The sequence below is a fragment of the Barbus barbus genome (assembly GCF_936440315.1).
Source record: "Barbus barbus genome assembly, chromosome: 30".
In the NCBI taxonomy this organism is placed as follows: Eukaryota; Metazoa; Chordata; class Actinopteri; order Cypriniformes; family Cyprinidae; genus Barbus; species Barbus barbus.
Window position 1 is genome coordinate 29,538,199 of NC_136758.1, and position 25,851 is coordinate 29,564,049.

The 25,851-nt window shown below is 41.2% G+C and overlaps 1 protein-coding gene across 2 annotated transcripts in view; it reads left to right on the forward strand.

Annotated features, from left to right (window-relative positions):
• Positions 1-888: 888 nt before the first annotated feature.
• The window catches only part of togaram1 (TOG array regulator of axonemal microtubules 1), a 29,556-nt gene continuing 4,593 nt past the window's right edge, over positions 889-25,851 (forward strand). The window contains exons 1-19 of one of the 2 annotated variants that reach the window (XM_079386342.1): positions 889-1,093; positions 5,564-6,257; positions 7,891-8,264; positions 9,836-9,899; positions 10,156-10,281; positions 11,303-11,539; positions 12,424-12,611; positions 13,962-14,185; positions 16,181-16,251; positions 16,357-16,536; positions 17,227-17,289; positions 17,377-17,555; positions 19,157-19,277; positions 19,353-19,550; positions 20,538-20,655; positions 22,239-22,344; positions 23,606-23,841; positions 24,860-25,018; positions 25,100-25,226. In XM_079386342.1, coding sequence (XP_079242468.1) covers positions 5,660-6,257; positions 7,891-8,264; positions 9,836-9,899; positions 10,156-10,281; positions 11,303-11,539; positions 12,424-12,611; positions 13,962-14,185; positions 16,181-16,251; positions 16,357-16,536; positions 17,227-17,289; positions 17,377-17,555; positions 19,157-19,277; positions 19,353-19,550; positions 20,538-20,655; positions 22,239-22,344; positions 23,606-23,841; positions 24,860-25,018; positions 25,100-25,226 — 3,369 coding nt within the window. In that variant the 5' untranslated portion in view covers positions 889-1,093; positions 5,564-5,659. The remainder of the gene's footprint in view (positions 1,094-5,563; positions 6,258-7,890; positions 8,265-9,835; positions 9,900-10,155; positions 10,282-11,302; positions 11,540-12,423; positions 12,612-13,961; positions 14,186-16,180; positions 16,252-16,356; positions 16,537-17,226; positions 17,290-17,376; positions 17,556-19,156; positions 19,278-19,352; positions 19,551-20,537; positions 20,656-22,238; positions 22,345-23,605; positions 23,842-24,859; positions 25,019-25,099; positions 25,227-25,851) is intronic. The other variant, XM_079386343.1, reaches the window with a different exon arrangement.

Below are 25,851 nucleotides of genomic sequence, written 5' to 3' on the forward strand. Positions count from 1 at the left end.
TCCTAAAACAGTTTATACTACCGTTTCTGCTATTAAAATAGTTCCGTTTTGTGTGTAATGGCAAAATTATTATATTTGGTTTCGTTTTTTTAAAGTAAGGACCAAGCGGCCAGCGGCATGAGCTGATCATAGCCTATGTTTGATCAATTTATCCTTCTCATATCATCACCACTTGCCTAAAATAACATCTATAGATATACTAAAACAGTTCAAGCATATAACAATGTTTAAAGGTTAAACCTGCGCTATAATAATAATAATAATAATAATAATAATGTGCGCAGCAGCAAACACTTGCGTTGTTTTCAGTAGAAACACATTAAAATAGCCTACACTGTCATTTATTTTATTATTATTATTTTTGATAAAGGTAAGAGTAATACATCATCTGGACCTGTAAAGGGTCTACTTGTATTTGTGTGCACTCACAATACCAACAAAAGGTAGTTCTTTAATAAAACAAAGAAAACAAACCTGATGCGCTTTCTGTGTCTTTAACAGGAGCTTCAGCAGAGAATACATGCCTCACAGACATGATACATATCTATAGAAAGGATATGTATAATGTATAATGAGGAGACGGCGAGTCAGGATCAGCAGCTTCATCCTTGCGACTCAGAAAACATTAGTTTATTAGTAAATAATTCAAATATCTCCTTACTATTTCCCGAGGACACATTCATGGTTATGTTTGCTGGGGTTTTGCAGCAAGCTTTAGTCTATTGCGTGCATTTGAACACAGAACTATTCATCTGCTGCTGCTGCGGGACACTAAACACCATCGAGCTGCTCTCAGTCACGTGGTCTCGTGTTGTTTCCACTGACGAACTACACCTCCCACAATGCACCGCGCCCGCCAGCCACTGTGGGGTCAGAGGGCGCGTTGCCATGGCAGCGGCTAGTTGTGACATCAGCGCCATTTTGCCTGAGTGTTGTGATGGAAGCAGGGAGAAAATCAGAATCCGACAGAAAAGCCCCGACATTGAGACTCGAAGCAGAGCGGTTCAGACCAGAGGGAGTCGATTCAGTGAATCAGTCTGAATCGCGTCGAGAACCGAACCGAATCTGGAGTCGGAGCGATCTGCGATAACAGGTTTGATTTAGACTGAAACATGTCAAACACTTCAGTTATTCCTGTCAGTTTCGTGTGGAAATGTGTCTTTAAAATAGCGTATACTTCATTAATTACGACTCCTGTTGTATATTTATTAGAAAACCGCGAAAATACACAAACAACCGTCGGATGAATGAGGTTCATTAAAGCTGCAGAGTCACCTCACTGTCTTATAACACTTATATATATGTGTGTGTGTGTGTGTGTGTGTGTGTGTGTGTGTGTGTGTGTGTGTGTGTCTGTCTGTCTGTCTGTCTGTCTGTCTGTGTGTCTGTGTGTGTGTGTGTGTGTGTGTGTGTGTGAGTGTGTGTGTGTGTGTGTGTGTGTGTGTCTGTCCTTCTGTCTGTGTGTGTGTGTGTGTGTGTGTGTGTCTGTCTGTCCTTCTGTCTGTGTGTGTGTGTGTCTGTCTGTCCTTCTGTCTGTCTGTGTGTGTGTGTGTGTGTGTGTCTGTCCTTCTGTCTGTCTGTCTGTGTGTGTGTGTGTGTGTGTGTGTGTGTCTGTCCTTCTGTCTGTGTGTGTGTGTGTCTGTCTGTGTGTGTGTGTGTGTGTGTGTGTGTGTGTGTGTGTGTGTGTGTGTTTGTCTGTCCTTCTGTCTGTGTGTGTGTGTGTGTCTGTCCTTCTGTCTGTGTGTGTGTGTGTGTGTGTGTGTGTGTGTGTGTGTGTGTCTGTCTGTCCTTCTGTCTGTGTGTGTGTGTGTCTGTCTGTCCTTCTGTCTGTCTGTGTGTGTGTGTGTGTGTGTGTGTGTGTCTGTCTGTCCTTCTGTCTGTCTGTGTGTGTGTGTGTGTGTCTATCCTTCTGTCTGTCTGTCTGTGTGTGTGTGTGTGTGTGTGTGTGTGTGTCTGTCTGTCCTTCTGTCTGTGTGTGTGTGTGTGTCTGTCCTTCTGTCTGTGTGTGTGTGTGTGTGTGTGTGTGTGTCTGTCCTTCTGTCTGTGTGTGTGTGTGTGTGTGTGTGTGTGTCTGTCTGTCTGTCCTTCTGTCTGTGTGTGTGTCTGTCTGTCCTTCTGTCTGTCTGTGTGTGTGTGTGTGTCTGTCTGTCCTTCTGTCTGTGTGTGTGTGTGTGTGTCTGTCTGTCCTTCTGTCTGTCTGTGTGTGTGTGTGTGTGTGTCTGTCTTTCTGTCTGTCTGTCTGTGTGTGTGTGTGTGTGTGTGTGTGTGTGTGTGTGTGTGTGTGTGTGTCTGTCCTTCTGTCTGTGTGTGTGTGTGTGTGTGTGTGTGTCTGTCCTTCTGTCTGTGTGTGTGTGTGTGTGTGTCTGTCCTTCTGTCTGTGTGTGTGTCTGTGTGTGTGTGTGTGTGTGTGTGTGTGTCTGTCTGTCCTTCTGTCTGTGTGTGTGTGTGTGTGTGTCTGTCCTTCTGTCTGTCTGTCTGTGTGTGTGTGTGTGTGTGTGTGTGTGTGTGTGTCTGTCTGTCCTTCTGTCTGTGTGTGTGTGTGTGTGTGTGTGTGTGTGTGTGTGTGTCTGTCTGTCCTTCTGTCTGTGTGTGTGTGTGTGTGTCTGTCCTTCTGTCTGTGTGTGTGTCTGTCTGTCTGTCTGTGTGTGTGTGTGTGTGTGTGTGTGTCAGTCTGTCCTTCTGTCTGTCTGTCTGTGTGTGTGTGTGTGTGTCTGTCTGTCCTTCTGTCTGTGTGTGTGTGTGTGTGTGTGTGTGTCTGTCTGTCCTTCTGTCTGTGTGTGTGTGTGTGTGTGTGTGTCTGTCCTTCTGTCTGTGTGTGTGTGTCTGTCTGTCCTTCTGTCTGTGTGTGTGTGTGTGTGTGTCAGTCTGTCCTTCTGTCTGTCTGTCTGTGTGTGTGTGTGTGTGTGTGTGTGTGTGTCTGTCTGTCTGTCCTTCTGTCTGTCTGTGTGTGTGTGTGTCTGTCTGTCTGTCTGTCTGTGTGTGTGTGTGTGTGTGTGTGTGTGTCTGTCTGTCTGTCTGTCTGTCTGTCTGTCTGTCTGTCTGTCAGTGTGTGTGTGTATGTGTGTGTATATGTGTGTGTGTGTGTATACACTACACGACTGAAGATCATACACTACCAGACTGAAGATCGTACACTACACGACTGAAGATCGTACACTACCAGACTGAAGATCGTACACTACCAGACTGACTGAAGATCGTACACTACCAGACTGAAGATCGTACACTACACGACTGAAGATCGTACACTACACGACTGAAGATCGTACACTACCAGACTGAAGATCGTACACTACCAGACTGACTGAAGATCGTACACTACACGACTGAAGATCGTACACTACCAGACTGACTGAAGATCATACACTACCAGACTGAAGATCGTACACTACCAGACTGAAGATCGTACACTACCAGACTGACTGAAGATCGTACACTACCAGACTGAAGATCGTACACTACCAGACTGAAGATCGTACACTACCAGACTGACTGAAGATCGTACACTACCAGACTGACTGAAGATCGTACACTACCAGACTGACTGAAGATCGTACACTACCAGACTGACTGAAGATCGTACACTACCAGACTGAAGATCGTACACTACCAGACTGACTGAAGATCGTACACTACACGACTGAAGATCGTACACTACCAGACTGACTGAAGATCATACACTACCAGACTGAAGATCGTACACTACCAGACTGAAGATCGTACACTACCAGACTGAAGATCGTACACTACCAGACTGAAGATCATACACTACCAGACTGACTGAAGATCGTACACTACCAGACTGAAGATCGTACACTACCAGACTGACTGAAGATCGTACACTACCAGACTGACTGAAGATCGTACACTACCAGACTGACTGAAGATCGTACACTACCAGACTGAAGATCGTACACTACCAGACTGAAGATCGTACACTACCAGACTGACTGAAGATCGTACACTACCAGACTGACTGAAGATCGTACACTACCAGACTGAAGATCGTACACTACCAGACTGAAGATCGTAGACTGAAGATCGTACACTACCAGACTGAAGATCGTACACTACCAGACTGAAGATCGTACACTACCAGACTGAAGATCGTACACTACCAGACTGAAGATCGTACACTACACGACTGAAGATCGTACACTACCAGACTGAAGATCGTACACTACCAGACTGAAGATCGTACACTACACGACTGAAGATCGTACACTACCAGACTGAAGATCGTACACTACCAGACTGAAGATCGTACACTACCAGACTGACTGAAGATCGTACACTACCAGACTGAAAATCGTACACTACCAGACTGACTGAAGATCGTACACTACCAGACTGAAGATCGTACACTACCAGACTGAAGATCGTACACTACCAGACTGAAGATCGTACACTACCAGACTGAAGATCGTACACTACCAGACTGACTGAAGATCGTACACTACCAGACTGACTGAAGATCGTACACTACCAGACTGACTGAAGATCGTACACTACCAGACTGAAGATCGTAGACTGAAGATCGTACACTACCAGACTGAAGATCGTACACTACCAGACTGAAGATCGTACACTACACGACTGAAGATCGTACACTACCAGACTGAAGATCGTACACTACCAGACTGAAGATCGTACACTACACGACTGAAGATCGTACACTACACGACTGAAGATCGTACACTACCAGACTGAAGATCGTACACTACCAGACTGAAGATCGTACACTACCAGACTGACTGAAGATCGTACACTACCAGACTGAAAATCGTACACTACCAGACTGACTGAAGATCGTACACTACCAGACTGAAGATCGTACACTACCAGACTGAAGATCGTACACTACCAGACTGACTGAAGATCGTACACTACCAGACTGACTGAAGATCGTACACTACCAGACTGAAGATCGTACACTACCAGACTGACTGAAGATCGTACACTACATGACTGAAGATCGTACACTACCAGACTGAAGATCGTACACTACATGACTGAAGATCGTACACTACCAGACTGACTGAAGATCGTACACTACATGACTGAAGATCGTACACTACCAGACTGAAGATCGTACACTACATGACTGAAGATCGTACACTACCAGACTGAAGATCGTACACTACCAGACTGACTGAAGATCGTACACTACCAGACTGACTGAAGATCGTACACTACCAGACTGACTGAAGATCGTACACTACATGACTGAAGATCGTACACTACCAGACTGAAGATCGTACACTACCAGACTGAAGATCGTACACTACCAGACTGAAGATCGTACACTACCAGACTGACTGAAGATCGTACACTACCAGACTGAAGATCGTGCACTACCAGACTGACTGAAGATCGTACACTACCAGACTGAAGATCGTAAACTACCAGACTGACTGAAGATCGTACACTACCAGACCTGAAAGTTCTTCCGATCACAACGAACTCACGCAGAAACCTGCGCCCTGTTGATAGGAGACGCATGACAAATGAGCATACGCACACTTTATAAATGAGGCCCAATGTCTTTTCCTGTGGATTTCAGGTCTGTCGCTGCATCATGTGACGCTTCTCGTCCCTCATCACCATGACCAATTCCCGTGTGTCCCTGGCTCCGTCTGGACTCTGATCGGCACCATCCATGATGATTTATGGGCTGATTCCTCAGGAGTTACACGCGCAGCTCCTGGACCACCAGAACTATCAGAACCGGACCAGCGGCGTGGAGGAGCTGAAGAACATCCTCCTGGAGCTGGATCTCCAGCAGGTCTCCTCCGGCAGCATCGTGGAGTTCATTCAGTTCTTACGCAAGCTCCTGGACGACAGCAACTTCAAGGTGCTGTACGGAGCACTGCAGCTCATCAACCTGCTGATCGAGAAGCTGGACTGCGATGTGGAGCGCTATTATAAGGAGATCGTGGGCGTGACGGTGCGAGCGCTGGGCGACTCGAGAAACGTCACGCGGCACGAGTACATGAACGTCTTCAGGCAGCTGATGAGGATGGTGGGGCCGCAGAAGGTTTTGGATCTGGTGGTGGCTCAGCTCAAGCACAGGAACTCCAGGGTTCGAGAGGACGCCGTCAACATCATCACGGCCGCCATGCTCACGCATCCGCGCAAGGACTTCGACATCCCTGGCCTGTGCGCGGAAGCGGCGCCGGCGCTCGCCGACAGCAAGAAGAAGGTGCGTCACGCGGCTCTGGAGCTCTTCGCCGTCTTTGACTACTGTCTGGACACGGGTAAGAATAGGGGTGGGCGAGATGACCAAAATCCTGTATCATGATATGAGTAATTAAATCATGATTAGGGATGCACTGAATTTTCAACTCCCAAAAATGATCGGCCGAAAATGACATTGTAGGTATTTTTTAACCTAATCAAAATAACCCAACTGCAGTTTGATGATCACTTGGAATACACAATGAAAAAAACATGATTTTTGAAAATTGTTAAAAACGGGGTTATCTGTTTTTGCAAATTAACTCTTTATATTGATATTTAATACTATTATATTTTCTGTCCAATTTTATTGTTATTTTCAGTAAAAGTGTGGTTTTTTTATTGGCTTGCTTTTTTATTATTTTATTTAGTATCATTAAAATTGAGTTAAATTAAAAAAAGTCTTACAAAATTACTTTATATTAAATAGTAAATAATTATTACAAAGCATTTTCGGTTTCAGTGTTCGGCCAAGTGCATCCAGAATTTTTGGTTTCAGCCCAAAATTAGCATTTCGGTGCATCCCTAATCACGATAACATAGAGCTGCTTGATTAATCGTTAGAAGATCATAATCTCGATTCAAACACCCACGCAATCTAATTTCTATATGACAATGTCTGTTAAACCATTGAAAAGAAGTCGTACCAGAATATTCAAACCTGTGTTTGCACTGCCACTGACAGAGAGATCAGTGATCATCTTTAGGACAGAAACAGCTTCACAAACAGTCTACACTGTATTATTTCTGTCTTACAGTCATTCATGTTCTCACAGAAATACTGGCATGAAAGTTTATAGTTCGGATATAAACATTAATGTCTATATGGTAGCGTTCAAAATAGAGCGAATCACCTTTTGAAAATAACTGGCACTTCAAATAATGTTTGTGTGGATTGCATTGTTTTGCCACTCGGTGGCGACAACTGGCTTAATGTATTTGTCATCGCAGTATTTCCTCTAGGATGTTTTCCAGCTGTGGTGGCAGGACTTTCCCATGGCCACGCCCCCTCCCCACACAAGAATCACATGCACTCAGAACTGAATTCATTATAACTAAAAAAGACAAGTAAATAATAAAATATGAACGAATAAATGAATGACACTCAATAGCACAAACAAAAACAAGATACAAATTAAATTTCTAATACTCTATTCAACTGTAAAATAACCCTGGATAGTGTTCACTGTATAAATAGACTAATGACAGACAGCAGCAGGTTTATTTAGGCTACTGTCTCTTTAAGACCTCATGCAGGGATCTGAAATACTGTTAATCAGACACTAGTGTTATATTCAGACAACGTAAGTCACTTAATATTAACTTCTAGTTTATTGAACTGTTGTATTAAATCAATATCACATTTGCAAACTCTTGTCACTCAGTTTATGGCGATATGTGGGAATGAATGCAGCGGAAACACTGCATTGAATCATTCATTCAAGAGATTCGTTCAAAAACGCTGATTCATCCAGTAATGAAACAAGTGAAGTATTTGTGAGTGAGTGATTAAATCATTCATTCAAACCACTTTTCGGCATCGGCCAGAGAAAACCCCATATCGGTCGACTACTAGACGATAGTCCAAAATCTCTACCAGTTGGCAAATCTGTACAGGTTAATTGTGTCTACCGGTATATCGCCCCCCTCTAGGTAAGAAGCAGCCGCTCACGAAGGCTGTGGATCGAATGGAGCTCGCCGGAGACGCCGAGGGCCTGATGGCTGCTGTACAGGCACGGAGAGCACGGCACATTCTCCCTCGGCTCTCCGCCGACGGCACCGTCGAATATGCACTCGTTCTTCCCAAACCTGGACAGAGACGGACTCCTCAGCTGGGCTCCGGGGCCGATCTGGACTGGGTTCTGAACGGAGGCCGGGTTCACAGCTCTCGCTCAGACGTGGATCTGACGGATAACGCGCCTCAGCAGAGGAGGATGGTGAGCGCTGGGAAAGGGAAAAACAAACTGCCCTGGGAGAGATCGGCCCTCTCTGTGGAGCTTCAGACCAATGGAAAGTCACCTGATCAGGTGAGCGATGACATCAGCTTCATCACACACACACCTGAGATCAGCAGAGCTCTCAGAAACCCTATAAAGCCCCGGCATGACCTCTAAAAACTCTGCTGTCACACTCAATCTCCTCATCTCTTCTGAGTGATAGTTTAGAGTGTTTTATCCAGTAGAAGCTCTTTTAGTGTAATTGTTCAGCTGCTGCTTCAGTGACAAATCTTGACTGATTTTATCAAGTAAAGGTCAGAATAACTGCAGTCATATCTCCAGATGAACTCTTACTGGACTGAAGCAGCTCAGCTTTACTTGATTCTCCATCAATCATTTTCTAGATAAATCAGTCTCAAATCTGATCATCAGGATCTTTTGAGGAGCGTTTGTTTCCAGAAGCTTTACTTTCTCTGTTCCTCAGCGGAGGAATGATCTTCATCTCACATCTTCTGAGGAGCATTTATTTCTTCATCTCTCAATCAGCATTGCATTGCATTATATGTTTAATCATTTACATCTCATCTTACTGAGACATATTACTGGAGATATAGAGCGATGACTGATATTTAGATCATTTTATGTCAGTATCTGCTCTACTGTTATAAAGATCTCATTGATTTACATCACAAGCAGCAGCATTTCAGCATATAAATAAATAAAATTGAGCTGTTTTTCGTTCATATTCTCACTATATCAGACTGTATGAGCCATAAAAGCCTGACAAATATGATACTCAAAAAAAAAAAATGATATTATGCTTTTCAGGGTTAAGTTGCTGTTGAATGATAAGTAATTCCTGCATGTGAAGCTCAGTTGCAGTTGTTAGTGCAGTATTTCAGTAGTGAGGGAAAGACTAACTAGTTTAACTGTGGCTCACTGGATGTGGTGTGTGTGACCGTCAGAACGGCTCTCATGACGTGATTCAGTGTGTGTGTGTGTGTGTGTGTGATCCGGCTGTGTTTCCTAGCAACACTCACACACTGCAAGACTTCAGATGAGAGACGAACAAACACCAGCAGCACATGGAGACTTGTTTGTTTGACGATGTTTGTCAAATCAGTGTTTGGACAGATTGAAAACTGGCTTGTTTTCCAGTGCTAATATCTAAAGATTCTTAAATCAAGCAAAATCAGAGAAGATATAAAAGGAAAACGATCCAGTTAAAACAAGAACAAAATCTGCCAATAGAGTGAGAACAATCAACTTAATTCAAAGGGAAAATAAGTCAAATTTTTCTGACTCCATTAGCAGATGTGTTCTCATTTTAAGCATAAACGCACTTCATTTTGATCAGTTTCTCTTTTTATCTTCAGTCATTGTGAATCTCCAGTGAAAGCATCTTGATTTAAGAATGTTTAGATGTTTGTGCTGGAAAACAAGACAGGAATACTGAGGAAGAGCAGTGCAGTGTCATGCCTGTTGAGTTGATTTTCAAGCATTGTTTCTTCTGTTGAGTGTGTCGATGTGGATCATTGGCTTTCAGTCCTTGAGATCTCGGTGTGATGAAGGTTTCCAATCAAAACGTCCTCCATGCTGAAGACATGATGAATGTATGTTGTTTTGTCTCAGACTGATCTGAAGTTATATGATTATTCCAGCAGGTTAGCAGTGAAGATTCGTCCTCATCCATGAGACTCCGTCAGGACACTGGAGCCAAATACAGTAAGAACGCTCTTCAGTCTTGTCTTGAGTGCAGACGCAGACAGTTTGAGCTCATGAGCCACAGCAGCTCTATTACTCAGAGGCCCATCCATCCTCATGTTGAATTTATTATAAGAAGCCATTGGAGAGCTAGAATTGATTTTATTAAGGCATCAATAACCCTTAACAATAATATAGTGATAGTAACATTAATGTAATCCACTGAAGTCATCCGGTGAAGGCTCAGATAACTGTAGTGTCTTCTGTTCTGGTCCAGGTCCATCAGAACCTTTCCTGTCTCCAGGCCGGACCCGCAGGTCTCTGGGTCGACTGCGCCGCAGCGGGAGTTTGGACTCAGATCCAGACATGTTCAAAGCAGCCAATCCCTCGGAGTCTGAGAAAGGTGACGCCACGGATCGTTCAGACTGGGTTGTGCTGAAGCCAGCTTTTATAAATATGCTCAGATGACAGTTTAATGGGATTTTATTAAAGATTTCTCTGCAAAGTTGGTGGCACAGCTTGGGAAACATAATGAATTAGAACCAGTGGTACTTTACCATTATTCATTTATTATTAGAGTTTTTATTAATATTTTCATTTATTAACATTATCTTTTTAATTTTAGGTAAATATTTTTACATTTTAGTAATTTTTATATTATTATTTTATATAAATAATTTATTTATTTTATATAAAAATATTTATATTATATATAAATAATTTATTTTCAGTTTTCATTTTTTTTTCATATTTAGTTAGTAATTTGAGTGCCTCAGCCAGTTAGTTGCCATGGCAACATTTAAAATTTTTGTTCAGTTTAATAAGGTTTTCATCTGATATGTGACCCTGGACAACAGAACCAGTCATGAGGGTCAATTTAAAAAAATTGAGATTTATAGGTCATCGTCAAAGCTGAATAAATAATCTCTCCATTGATGTATGGTTTGTTAGGATAGGACAATATTTGTCTGAGATACAACTATTAGAAAATCTGGAATCTGAGGGAGCAAAAAAATCTAAATATTGAGAAAATCTCCTTTAAAGTTGTTCAAATGAAGTTCTTAGCAATGCATATTACTAATCAAAAATTAAGTTTTGATATATTTACGGTAGGATATTTACTAAATATCTTCATGGAACATGATCTTAATATCCTAATGATTTTTGTCATAAAAGAGAAATGTATAATTTTGATCCATACAATGTATTGTTGGCTATTGCTACAAATATACCTGTGTTACTGATGACTGCTTTTGTGCTGCAGGGACACATATTTATATTTAATTTTATTTCAGCAACAACAAAAATGTTAGTTGATGATAACTCTTATGAGGACTAAAGTGTGATATTAAGTCATTGTTTGTGTTTGTCACATTGTCATTTATCACTGAACAGAACATATTGAGTGTGAATATCTTCCACAGGTTTACCCAAGACCAGTCGTTTTCTGTCGGGCAGCGCTGAGCGAACTTTCTCCCTCCCGACTAACTCCACACCTCCGGGCTCGTTTCTGCTGCCCTCGTACCCGCTGACCGCGCTAACAGGGAGTCTGCTGACCCCGACCTTACCGCGCCGAAACCACGCTGACCCCTCGCTGTCCATGTCCAACACGTGGCCCAACAAACGTGACATCAGCCCTCATCGCAGGAGCGACGGCTCTGGTCAGGACACATGGTTCTGCCTACATACACTATAGAGCTGTTAGAAACTAATCAAACCACAGAACAAACTCAAATCAGTAGTTCACGAAGTAAGTTGTTTCAGGTCAGGTGTTCAAGTGAAAAGCAAGCAAACACAAAACTACTTCAGTTATTGTATTATATTTGGGGCTGTTGATTTAATATGCTACTTTGGTGCAATTAATTTAGGAAAAAATAACATGTTTAAATGATTAAGGTATTTAATACATTTCCACAATACAATGATTGCAAATATGATGCAACAGATCAATAAATTTAATATTATGTTCATTTTTAGACACAATATTGTCCATTTTTGCTCAGTTTTGCAAACAACAATAGTTTGCAACAAAGGCACAGCAGAACAGTTGAGCGTCTATGACACAGCAGTGATTCACTGTGAACGAATCTTCTTTCTGAATGAATCAAGTGAGTCGATGATTCAGTGACTCATTCATAAAGATAGTCACTTGCTTAATTTCTGAAACAATCATCCATTTGAATGAATTGGTTGAATGAATGATTCAGTTTTTGGTGTCATATTTAGAGTATCACAAATTTTTTTTTTTTTTTAATCATTTTCTATTTCAGTATTTACTTTTTAAAAGGAAACATGAATACCCATTTATTATCATTACAGTATTTATTCAATGTTGAATAAAAATATTTCTCTATAAAGCTACTTATCTGTAATATTTATTCAGTGCTTTTATCATCTAATACATAATGAAAATGTAACAAGCATGCATCAGTCATCAGTTTATCATCTGCTCATTATGGCCATTGAAAAGGAAATGATGTCATGCATTTCCCATGTCATTTCTTCACATGCTGTTCATTAACGAGCCCCTTTGATGATGTCACAGGTGAGGTGAGCTCCAGAAAACGCTCTCCGCTTCCTCCTCGAGCTGTTCAGGCCTCATCCGTTCGTCAGAGCCCAAACACCAGCAGACCCTCGTCGCAGGACAAACACCTGGACAGAAACCTGCACCTGGATCTGTCGGTCAGCAGCGGCGCAGGAGAGCTGGAGGATGAGCCGCTGGACCGTGAGGAGGTGTGTGTGAGAGAGAGTGTGTGTGTGTGTGTGTGTGTGGGAGTGCGTGTGTGTGAGTGTGTGTGTGAGAGAGTGTGAGATTGTGTGTGTGAGAGAGTGTGAGAGTGTGTGTGAGAGAGAGTGTGAGAGTGTGTGTGTTAGAGAGAGTGCGAGTGTGTGAGTGTGTGAGAGAGAGAGTGTGTGTGTGTGTGTGTGTGTGTGTGTGTGTGTGTTTGTGAGAGAGTGTGGGTGTGTGTGGGAGTGCGTGTGTGTGCGTGTGTGTGTGTGTGAGAGAGTGTGAGAGTGTGTGGGAGTGCGTGTGTGAGAGTGTGTGTGTGAGATTGTGTGTGTGAGTGAGTGTGAGAGTGCGTGTGTTAGAGAGAGTGCGAGTGTGTGAGTGTGTGAGAGAGAGAGTGTGTGTGTGTGTGTGTGTGTGTGTGTGAGAGAGTGTGGGTGTGTGTGGGAGTGCGTGTGTGTGTGTGTGTGTGTGTGTGTGTGTGAGAGTGTGTGGGTGTGTGAGAGAGAGTGTGAGAGTGTGTGGGTGTGTGTGGGAGTGCGTGTGTGTGTGTGAGAGTGTGTGAGTGTGAGAGTGTGTGTGTGTGTGTGAGAGTGTGAGAGTGTGTGTGAGAGTGTGTGTGAGAGAGAGTGTGAGAGTGTGTGTGTGTGTGTGTGTGTGTGTGTGTGTGTGTGGGAGTGCGTGTGTGAGATTGTGTGTGTGAGAGAGTGTGAGAGTGCGTGTGTGAGAGAGTGTGAGAGTGAGTGTGTGTGAGTGAGTGTGAGAGTGCGTGTGTTAGAGAGAGTGCGAGTGTGTGAGTGTGTGAGAGAGAGAGTGTGTGTGTGTGTGTGTGTGTGTGTGAGAGAGTGTGGGTGTGTGTGGGAGTGCGTGTGTGTGTGTGTGTGTGTGTGTGTGTGTGTGTGTGTGAGAGAGTGTGAGAGTGTGTGGGAGTGCGTGTGTGAGAGTGTGTGTGTGAGATTGTGTGTGTGAGTGAGTGTGAGAGTGCGTGTGTTAGAGAGAGTGCGAGTGTGTGAGTGTGTGAGAGAGAGAGAGTGTGTGTGTGTGTGTGTGTGAGAGGGTGTGTGTGGGAGTGCGTGTGTGTGTGTGTGTGTGTGTGTGTGTGTGTGTGTGAGAGTGTGTGGGTGTGTGAGAGAGAGTGTGTGGGTGTGTGTGGGAGTGTGTGGGTGTGTGAGAGAGAGTGTGTGGGTGTGTGTGGGAGTGCGTGTGTGTGTGTGAGAGTGTGTGTGTGTGAGAGTGTGTGTGAGAGAGAGTGTGAGAGTGTGTGGGAGTGTGTGTGTGTGTGAGTGTGTGTGTGTGTGTGTGTGTGTGTGTGTGTGTGCTGATTCCAGCAGACTCTGAGGTGTGTGTTCATTCAGATGCTGAACTCTTTGCGCTCGTTGAGGAACAGCGCTGCTAAGAAACGGGCCAAAGTCAGCGCGAGCAGCTCTGAGCCGGATCCAGACAGTCCAGACTCGGCGGTGAAGCTAGAGCTGGTTCCTGATTCTCCGGAGCAGACGTCTCTGTCCGTCACCAGCCCTCTGAGCGAGAGCGGCCTGAGCAGCCTGTACTCGCCCCCGTCGCCCAACGGCACCAAGAGCAGGTCAGTCGCTCTCTCTCCGGTGTAAACCAGTCCAGATCATTCACTCAAACCTACAGGTGGGCAATATACCAATAGACATATACTGACAGAGATGTTGGATTATTGTCTCTATCTTGCATACGTGACGACGTAGTGCTGTGCCCTCACTAACATTTGCAAGTGTTTTTAAGCCTTACTGTACTAAACATTCAAGTGATTTTAAACCGTTAGCCTTGAAAGAGAATTCAGTTCGGTTTCACAGCTGAAGCACAAACTCATAAAGCTGCTTGTCACTAAAAGCTTGAATACTAAATTGACTTTTGATTTTATTGCACTTAAATGTTCAAATACAAAAATAACAGATTTGTTTTGTTGCTGAATTTAATTAGGGCTGTCACGATTCCTTGATTCAATTCAAATAATTGATTTTAAAAAAATCCTCGATTGCATTTAGCCTGTGACGAGTAACCGGCAAAATACCGGAAGCGGTGCATTGCATGGACGAACGCATTATTAGACCGTTTTCCAAGGCTGCATGATATATTAAACCCATTTAAAAATCATAATAACGATATAATGCCATTGTGAATTCACAAATGCTACTATTCAATTATATAAATATATGCAATGCAGGTTTAATATGTGCGCTTTAATTATTTACATGCGTGTAGGTTACATACATGTGTGCGCCTCGGAGCGGCTCCGTTCACAGTAAATGCTGTGAGTTTGGGTTTATTATAACGTTCATCTGGGAATGCAGCGTGCACCATTTCATTTGTAAGGTAAATCATTTATAAACCTACGCAAACTCAGGAGAATACATCATTATCTTTCTCAATATTTCTTAATATGTTTGGTAACAGCTTTAGTGTAAATTGAATCTATTGATCAGTTTTGATCAGAATTTGACATGAAATATGATGCATACATTTAATAAGGTTTAAAAAATGGTCTTTTATAAAAGTAAATAACAATAATAATCATAACATTATCATCAAAATCAGTTCAGTATTATAGTGAGAGAATGACATCATATCCACCTGTTCTAGTCTAATAATCATAACATTATCATCAAAAAACACTCTTTAAACGAGTATTTACCAGAAATATTATTTACCAGAATTTATTTAGGTGAAAAATGTAAATGTGCAGTATTTCTGAAAAAATACATTTTTTTTAAATATAAAATCAATTAATTGGAGATGCTTTTTATTATTAAAATTTAATGGAACAATTAAAATGGAATCCAGAAATTAATGGAAAACAGAATTTGGTACTGATAACACTGTAAAACTCAATTAATTAGGCTTTTTGATTAATAAAATTAAAAAACTGAATTTGGAAATAAAACGCACAGAGACACATTATAACACGCACACACGCATAATGTGTCTCTCTGTGTGTGTGCGTGTGTGTGTGTGTGCGCGTGTGTGTGTGTGTGTGCGTGTGTGTGTGTGTGTGTGTTTGCGTGTGTGTGTGTGTGTGTGTGCGCGTGTGTGTGCGCGTGCATGTGTGTGTGTGTGTGTGAGAGTGTGTGCGTGTGCGTGCGTGTGTGTGTGCGTGTGTGTGTGTGTGTGCACCTGGTATTCATCACGTCCTGGGGACCAAATGTCCCCACAAGGATAGTAATACCAGTAAATCTTAATCTTGTGGGGACATTTTTTGGTCCCCATGAGGAAACAAGCTTATAAATCATACAGCATAAAGTTTTTTGAAAATCTAAAAATGCAGCATGTTTCCTGTGAGGGCTAAGTTTAGGTGTAGGGTTGGTGTAGGGCAATAGCACATACAGATTGTACAGTATAAAAACCATTACGCCTATGGGATGTCCCCATAAAACATGGAAACCCAACATGTGTGTGTTTGCGTGTGTGTGTGTGTGTGCGTGTGTGAGTGTGTGCGCGTGCGTGTGTGTGCGTGTGAGTGTGTGCGTGTGAGTGTGTGTGTGTGTGTGTGTGTGTACAGACGCTGTACAGTAGTTTTAATTCTCACTTCTGGTTTATTTCTTGACTGTAGCCCTGTGAACTCTGCTGTGAAACCACGAGGGCCATCAGGAAGACACGTCACAGCAGACGTCAGCGCTCAAGGTGTGTATGTGAAGCACACGAGCACAGCTGCATGCGTGCTGTCAAACGGTGTGTGTTACGTGTGCTCTGTCTGTGTGTGTGTGTGTGTGTGTGTGTGTGTTACAGGTGTGATGCAGCAGGAGAAGAGTCTGTCTGATGGGAATGTGAGTGTGATCGGTCAGAGACTCGTTTACTCAAACAGATCGTTAGATCCAGACGAGGAGAAGCCCAGCGACATGACATCATCATCACCACAGATCCGAGCCGCCGGCCGCGAGCCGCTCCGCGCTCTCAGACCCGCTAAAGGTGAGTCGAATTCAGTAAACCTTATGCATTACCAATTAAAACATTTCTTTGCTCATTTATTTGATCAAAAATACAGTAAAACAAATATTATTCTAATGTAAATCAGCTGTTTTCTGTGTGAATATGTGTTAAACTGTAATGTATTTCTGTGATCAGAGCTGTATTTCCAGCATCATTACTCCAGTCTTCAGAGTCACATGATCTTCAGAAATCATAATAATATACTGATTTACTGATCAACAAACATTTCTGATTATTATCAATGTTGAACACAGTTGTGCTGCAGGATTCAGGATTCACAGATGAATAGAAAGTTCAAAGGAACAGCATTTATTTGAAATAGAAATCTTTTATAACATTTTAAATGTCTTTACTGGCACTTTTAATCAATTTAATGCTTCTTTTGGGAAAAAAAGTATTGATTTGTTGTTAAATTTGACTTATCTCAGACTTCTGAATGGTAGTGTGTCACAGATTACATTTAACTATATTTACGTAGAATGCAGCTATTTTACTTTGTGATGATATTACACCGTTTCTACTGCATTTTTGATCAAATGAATCAAAACACGACTTCTTTCACAGACATTAAAATCGTAATTGTTTTGTCTTTTATGAGTAGTGTATATATTGTCTGAGGATGTCCCGTTGAATAGTTTCTGATGTAATAATGTCCCGTGTTTCTCTCAGGATCTCAGCAGCGCGTGTCTAAGTCGTGCGCTCGTGACATGTCGGAGGGCGTGATCGGACGAGGTCAGTTCACCGCTGTTTTACTGACCGCTGATCTAAAGCACAGACACAGTCTCATCCCTCGTTCGTCTTCTTCTCTCATGTCTGCAGGAGTGTTCGGTTCGGTTGTTCTGCCCAGTCGTCTCAGTGTGGCGTCTTCTCCAGAGCAGGGTGACTCGGCCGGTAAAGGCGGTCGTGATCCTCCGTCGGTTGTGTACGGACACGCCTTCACCAGCGCACTCGTCGAGTCTGACACCAGTCCGGAACCGGAGGAGCTGCCGGTCACTCAGGTGCGTCTCAAACAGGCCCACGGTGTTAAAGAATTACTTTACTTCCAGAATAAAAATGTCCTTATTTACTCACCCCCATGTCATCCAAGATGTTCATGTCTGTCTTTTTTTTGAGGAAAACATTGCAGGATTTTTCTCCATATAGTGGACTTCAATGGTGGCTGAAGATTTAAAAGTTCAAAATGCAGTTTCAATGCAGCTCCAAAGGCCTCTACATGATCCAAAACAAATGGTCATTTTCTGAAAAAAAAATATTTATAAATGCTGGGTCTACTTTAGCTCTGCGATGCGCGTCGTCACACATTACGTAATCCTGTTGGAAAGGTCACTAGGGTTGGGTACTGAACTGGGTACTTTTAAGGGTACCGACCAAATTGCATCGGTACTACCGAGTACTGATTCACATTAAGTCTTTCGGTACCTGAGAACGTATTTGGGTGCATACGAGAGAGAGAGAGAGAGAGAGAGAGACCCTGTGACATGGTGTCACCCCTGCAACTCTTTAAAACACAACACACAGGGAAAACTGTATCCAATCATATACAATCATACTGTATACACACAGAAACTTCACGGCAACCTGTCAAAATAAAAGTGCGGTTTAACATGTAACAGAAATATATTACTCTTGTGTTACTTTTGTACAGTATAATGTACATCTTTATTCCATTTACTGTCAAATTTAAATAAAACAATTAAATGATAAAAATAATTATTACAACCACATTAACCACTTAATTGTAGAAAAAAATACAATTATTATTAAACCTTTTTAAAAGGAATATTCACACAATTTTTATACCATGTATTAATTTTAACAGTAAACCTCTGTTTGTTTGCCAAAAAATAAAAGGGTTTCATTTTCATTTGATTATCAGAAAAAATAAAAACGCAAGAATTTCTGGAAGAAAATAAATTGTAGGGCCCTATTGTTCAAAGAGTTGAAATTGAGAGATTTGGACTTATTGTTTCACTGAAATAAATGTTTCTGTTGTTACACAGAGTAAAGTACCGTTGGGTAGCGTACCGTACCGGTTAAAATGTGAACGTGCCCAACTCTAAAGGTCCCACACGGTTAGTTCTTCATCTTTGTACTTCTGTTAAAAACTCCATCTCCATCTCAAACTGACATTGTTGTTTTACCTTTTTTTGTAAAGGGCATTTGATTTGTTTTTAGCATGTTATCTTTGTAAACGCTGGGTCGGTGCTTCTGCCTGCGTCACACCTGACCTTTCCAACATCACCTAGAAAAGACGCGCATCGCAGAGCTAACGCTAGCTGAGCATTTGTGGTTAAAAAGTGTATAAATATACATTTTTTTCAGAAAATGTCAGATCGTTTCACTAGATTACCCTTACTCCTCGGCTGGGATCATGTAGAGGCCTTTGAAACTGCATTTTGAACTTTTAAATCGTCAGCCACCATTGAAGTCCACTATATGGAGAAAAATCCTGCAATGTTTCATTTCTTTGCATATCAAGAAAGACATGAACATCTTGGATGACGGTGTGAGTAAATCATCAGGAAATGTTATTCTGGAAGTGAACTTGTTTTAAGTCGAGCCTTCGCTGTGATCCTGAGTCACGTGATCTGTGTTACAGGAGAGAGTCAGACTCTCCAAGTTTGCGAGCGACAAGATGCATCAGCGATGTCTAGAGCAGCAGGACACGCCCCCGGCTCAGGACCCAATGAGACGCCGTGTGCTCAGCGACGATGTGAAAGGTGAAAGGTCAACAGCAGTGACGGCCATCGCTCATCTGTCGTCTGTGTGCTCACCGTTTCTGTGTTTGTTTGCAGACGTGAGTCTGAATGGATGTGAGACGCTCTCTGATGAATCTCCCTCCAGCCCGACTGGACCGCGGAATCCAGTGAAGTGTCTAAGCCCCGCCCATCAGCCCGCCCCCCCGACCAGCCCACCCAATAGGAACGCAGTGCCACGACTGAGACGAGTGTCTAGTCTGAACCGAACCAGACCTCCTGCGTCACACAGCTCCGGTGAGAGAGAAAATATACACCTCACAAAATCACACAACCTACTTCAGACTTTACATTACTGCTCAAAAGTTTAGGGTCAGTAAGATTTAAAAAAATATATATTTATTTATTCAGCAAGAATGCATTAAATTGAAAAGTGACAGTGAAGGCATTTATAATGTCTCTATTTCAAATAAATGCTGTTCTTTTGAACTTTCTATTCATCTGTGAATCCTGAAGAATAAAATGCATCACAGTTTCCACTAAAATATTGAGCAGCACAACTGTGTTCAACATTGATAATAATCAGAAATGTTTGTTGAGCAGTAAATCAGTATATTATTATGATTTCTGAAGATCATGTGACACTGAAGACTGCAGTAATGATGATGAAAATACAGCTGCAGATCACAGAAATAAATTACAGTTTAACACATATTCACATAGAAAACAGCTGTTTTAAATCATAATAATATGTCACTGTTTTTAATGTATTTTTGATCAAATAAATGCAGCTTTGGCGAGCAGAGGAGACTTCTTTCAGAAATATCTTACTGACCCCAGACTTTTGAACGGTAGTGATGCTACAGGAAGCTAACACTAAATTGACTCACATTTCCTGCTCTTCAGTGAGTTTTTCCACAGTGCACAGTTCACTTAGTCGTGCAAATGCCCTGCACTGACCCACACTGATCCCTGCAGAACTGTGACCGCACCTTGAGTCAGTAAATTGTAGATCTATCTCAGCTAGGTCAGCAAGGTCCCAGGGGTCACACTTATACTATGCTTATCATAAATGCACCGTGAGTTGATTTGGATAAAAGCTTCTACAGACTTCATGAATGTCATGTATAAATATAATCAGTCTATTTTGACGCACTATTTCCCTGTTTAATACTGTAAAGCTGCTTTGAAAACAATCTGTATAAATAAAGGTGACTTGACTTGTCGCTGAGGTTTGTCTCGGCGTGTGTGATCATAATAAAGTTGTTCATGTTTGTCCATCAGATGAGTTGAATACTGGGAGTCTGAAGAAAGAGGGTCAGGATCAGGCAGATCTGCGGCCGTTCTCTAAACCGGAGCTGGCGCTGACGCAGAGCTTCAGACTGATCGCCTCAGACGACTGGTGAGTCTGTGTTCTGCATGACAGCTGATGAACAGTCCTTCATCAGGAGGGTTGGGTATCGAGAACCAGGTCCATTTTAGAACCGCTTCCAAATTTCCAACGATTCCCGCGTTCACATTTTAATGTATTTCCACCGAAACTGACTTCTTTCATATTTATGACCAGTATGCAGAAAACCACATGAAAAAATACTATAGTAATTGATAGTAAATACATGCTATAGTAAAGTACTTGAATGAATGTGTTGTGGTAATTCTATAGTCGCTGTGGTAATATAACAACTATAGTAATATAAACATATACAACAATACTGTACTACGTTTTCTACAACTATAGGGTATATTATATTACAATACACTACAGTTTACAGCAGTCCAAACTAAAGTATACTACAGTATTTATTATAGTTATTAAAGTTAATACTATAGTATGCTGCAGCATTCATTAACAAAGTGTTGTAAATACTATAATATATACAGTATAATACACTACTAAAGTATGGTTCAGAAACACTCTATTTCCTATGAATTATTGTAGTATTATGTATATGATTGTAAGAGTGAACATGAACAGATGAGAAAGAAAGCACAGTATTAGAGTATTTTTAGATCTGCATGCGTTCGGTGTTAACGAGACAGCAGCCTAATAAACACACTTCCTGTCGCTGATGTTAATCAAAGAACAAAAGAAAATAATTCACTGATCTTGACTGAATATATTTAATTACTTTTCATCTATATTTTATGAAAAGAAAACGATGCAGTGTTTTAAACTTTTAATTACAGTTTCTGATGGCTTAGTTGTATTTATTATGCTGTTGCTAATTGATTTGTTTGGTCCTATTTTATTACTGTCTTTAACACTTTAATATTTCAAATGTATATTAGTCGAGTTGTTTTGCTGTGGTATTTTTGTTGAAAGCATAGGCAAAAGTTCCTCTTGTAGGCCTACACTGCCGCTATTTATTTGATCAGAAATACAGAAAAAAACAGTAATATTGTGAAAACTTGTTGCAATTTCTAATATTGTTTCCTATTTGAATATACTTTAAACTGTAATGTATTTCTGTGATCTGCAGCTGTATTTCCAGCATCATTACTCCAGTCTTCAGAGTCACATGATCTTCAGAAATCATAATAATATACTGATGTATTATGAGTGTTGAAACTGTTGTGCTGCTTCATATTGTTTTTTGGAACATGTGATACTTTTTTCTTTGATTCTTTGATGAATACAAAGTTAAAAAGAGCAGCATTTGTTCAAAATAGAAATCTTTTCTAATAATGCAAGTCTTTACTATGACTTTTTATTCATTTAACACATCCCTCCTGAATAAAAGTATTCATTTCTTTAAAAAAAGAAAGAAAAAATGTGCTGACCCCAGACTTTTGAATAGCATTGTATATTGTAACACATTTCTTTTTTAAATAAATGCTGTTCTTTTTATTTTTTATCTTATTGGAATCCATAAGAATCGGAATTGATAAGCAGCAGAAACGATATCCAGCCCCATTCATCACACAGATAGAGATCGACAGATCCTCTTGTAAAGTCGTTAGTGTAAATATGTTCTGTTCATGAAGGGAGAAGAAGATCGAGGGGATGAACTTCCTGCGTAGTTTGGCTCAGTATCACCCTGACGTCCTCATGAGCAGGATTCATGACGTGTGTCTCGCTCTCATTCAGGAGGTCAGTCACTACTGCAGCTCACGCTCACAAACAAGCCATTTCAAGACCAGTCACATTCATTTCTATAGCACTTTATACAGTACAGATCATTTCAGAGCAGCTTCACAGGGATACACAGGAAAATAACAGCGTTAATCAGGGCTGTCAAATAACAATTGAATTTCTAATACTTGTCAAATTCAGAATAAAAATCCACATTCAAATGCAAAAACGTTGTGTCTCGCACAAGAGAGCCGTATGTTTACAAAGTATGTAAAATTAATGTAAGTTCAGCTTTTAAAAAACATGTCTCGGGACTTTCGAGGTTTTCCCATCCCACTGCTTCTCATGTTTTTAAATGAAAAAGTGCTCTTTGTGATGGGTTTTCGGTCCTTTATATTAAACTATACTTACATGATGCTGTTTTGTTTCTGATTGTTTAAGCAACTTAATTATATGCATATGGTTTATAAACATTATTGTCGTTATCTATTGCTTTGAAGAAACGTGCATTAGTGATATTTTGCTCGATGGGCCCTTGTGGCCTCAGGAGATTATGCCTTTTAAATTTGAATGTTGATAATATTTAAGTACAAAATTCGTATTTAGTTTTTCAGCCATTTTGACAGCCCTAGTGTTAATAGCTCTGTCTCCATCCAAAGATTCGAATTGAACTTCTGCACAAAACTGGAATATTGCATAAAACAGTTGCGTATAAAGAGAACAAAATCATCACTTCCTGATAAACTGGCACTAAATATCACTAAGAAAAGTAGGAGAAGCCACTGAATATAATAATTTTCATATATGATAAATTACTGAGGCGGATGCTGATGTTTGGGAACGCAGTCGTTTAACACAATTATACTGAAATACTTTGATGACAGACTTTGCTCAGGCATTTGAGAACGACCCAAACAACATTTCAGATGCTGTGAACGACATCGATCCGCTGGTTACTCAGTTATCGTCTCATAGCGCAAACTCACATGACTTTTGATGTGCATGAAGGAATTTATTCAGAGTTTTTAATCATATTTTATGTGCATTTTTTCTTGTCGTATAAATTTATTTATTTTTTTTATTCACATTTTTAGAATTTATGCACATCTTTGTGTTTCCATACAGCGGTTTTTAATGCGATATTCCAAAATGCACATAAAAATAGGTGGATGGAAACCGTTAATTTAGCATAATTGATGAATGTTGAAACTAGTTTCAGCTGTAAAGCAGCTCTACAGAAGGCAGTAGTGTGATTGTTGTGGTCTTCTCTCTGATGAAGGTTCGTAACCTGCGCTCCGGCGTGTCTCGTGTGGCTGTGGTGACGCTGTGTGAGATGTTTGCGGTGCTGCAGAAGGGAATGGATCAGGAGCTGGACGGGACGGTCAGAGCTCTGCTGCAGAAAGCCGGAGAATCCAACGCCTTCATCAGACTGGACGTGGAGCGAGCGCTGGACAGCATGGTGCAGCACTGCACACTCACACGCAGCATGAGCTCGCTGCTCACCGGAGGACTCGGGTCAGAAACACTCACCCTCACCACATGATCACACACACAACCAGAGACCTCCAAACCATCAACATGATCAAACTCTGCGGTCACACTCAATCTCCTCATCTCTTCTGAGTGATAGTTTAGTGTTTTATCCAGTAGAAGCTCTTTTAGTGTAATTGTTCAGCTGCTGCTTCAGTGTCAAATCTTGACTGATTTTGATCAAGTAAAGGTCAGAATAACTGCAGTCATATCTCCAGATGAACTCTTACTGGACTGAAGCAGCTCAGCTTTACTTGATTCTCCATCAATCATTTTCTAGATAAATCAGTCTCAAATCTGATCATCAGGATCTTTTGAGGAGCGTTTGTTTCCAGAAGCTTTACTTTCTCTGTTCCTCAGCGGAGGAATGATCTTCATCTCACATCTTCTGAGGAGCGTTTATTTCTTCATCTCTCAATCAGCATTGCATTATATGTTTAATCATTTACATCTCATCTTACTGAGACATATTACTGGAGATATAGAGCGATGACTGATACTTAGACCATTTTATGTCAGTATCTGCCAAATATCTGCCAATGGGGTAAAAAAAATGATCTTGTTTAGCCTTTGAATTAAGATAAAAAAACAAAAACTAACAAAATGTGGATATTGTTTTCATAAAACAAGACATAATATCTTAAATCATGTTACTTGTCAAGTAAACGCATCTTAATTGCAGAATTTGTAGATATTTACTAGAAAACAAGACAAAAATACTAAGGAAGAAAATCTTTTTTTGCAGTGTACTTATAGAAATCTACATTACAAGTGTCAGAATTTCATCATATAAATTTCAGCATCTGCAGCACATATTCTCCATATTCTCACTGTATCAGATTATATGAGCCATAAATGCTTGATGGAGCAAATATTATACTCTACAAAAACACACATGCAAACATTGTCTGTTCCATCACAAATAGTTCTATTTTTCTGGCTATTATTTGAAGCACATGGTTGAAGATGTTTTGTAATGCTCGTCCGTGTGTCTCATTCACAGTCATCTGAACTCAGTAGTGCGTAAGTGTGCGGCTCAGCATCTCAGTGCTCTGGTGGAGCGGGCCGGAGCCGCCCGTCTGCTGTCCGGTGCTAAAGATCTGACCGACCGAATCCTGCCAGCCGTCTGTAAGCTGGTGCAGGACTCGTCTCAGGAGGCCAGGTGAGCGGCGCAGGGGTCAGAGGTCACGCGGCCTGACGCTCTCGCCTCAGCGCTTCACGCTCTCATTGCTGTCTCTCTCAGGTACTTTGGTCGACGGATGCTGCTTTTTTTGTCCTCTCACCGTGACTTTGATAAAATGTTGGAGAAGTTCATCCCTGCTAAAGACCTGCCGACTATCAGAGACGCCGTCTTCACTCTCAAAACCAAGGTGTGCACCAAACCCGTCACAAACACATCTAGCCGGTTTCCTATATATGTACACTACTGGTTAAAATATTGGCGTCAGAATGATTTATTTTTGCATGTTTTTGAAAAAGTCTCTTCTGTTCACCAAGGCTGCATTTATTTGATCAAAAATACAGTAAAAACAGTTAAATATTATTACAACTTAAATATCTGTTTTCTATGTGAATGTGTTAATCTGTAATGTATTTCTGTGATGTGCAGCTGTATTTTCAGCATCATTACTCCAGTCTTCAGTGTCACATGATCTTCAGAAATCATAATAATATACTGATTTACTGATCAACAAACATTTCTGATTATTATCAATGTTGAACACAGTTGTGCTGCAGGATTCAGGATTCACAGATGAATAGAAAGTTCAAAGGAACAGCATTTATTTGAAATAGAAATCTACTGTAACATTATAGTATTCATTTATATATTCATTTCAAGTTACACTTTCTTTCTCCAATGTTAGCAAAAAAAAAGTGTGTGATTGTGGGCGTGTCTGTGTACATGGGTGTGTCTTGTGTGATTGTGGGCGTGTCTGTGTACATGGGTGTGTCTTGTGTGATTGTGGGCGTGTCTGTGTACATGGGTGTGTCTTG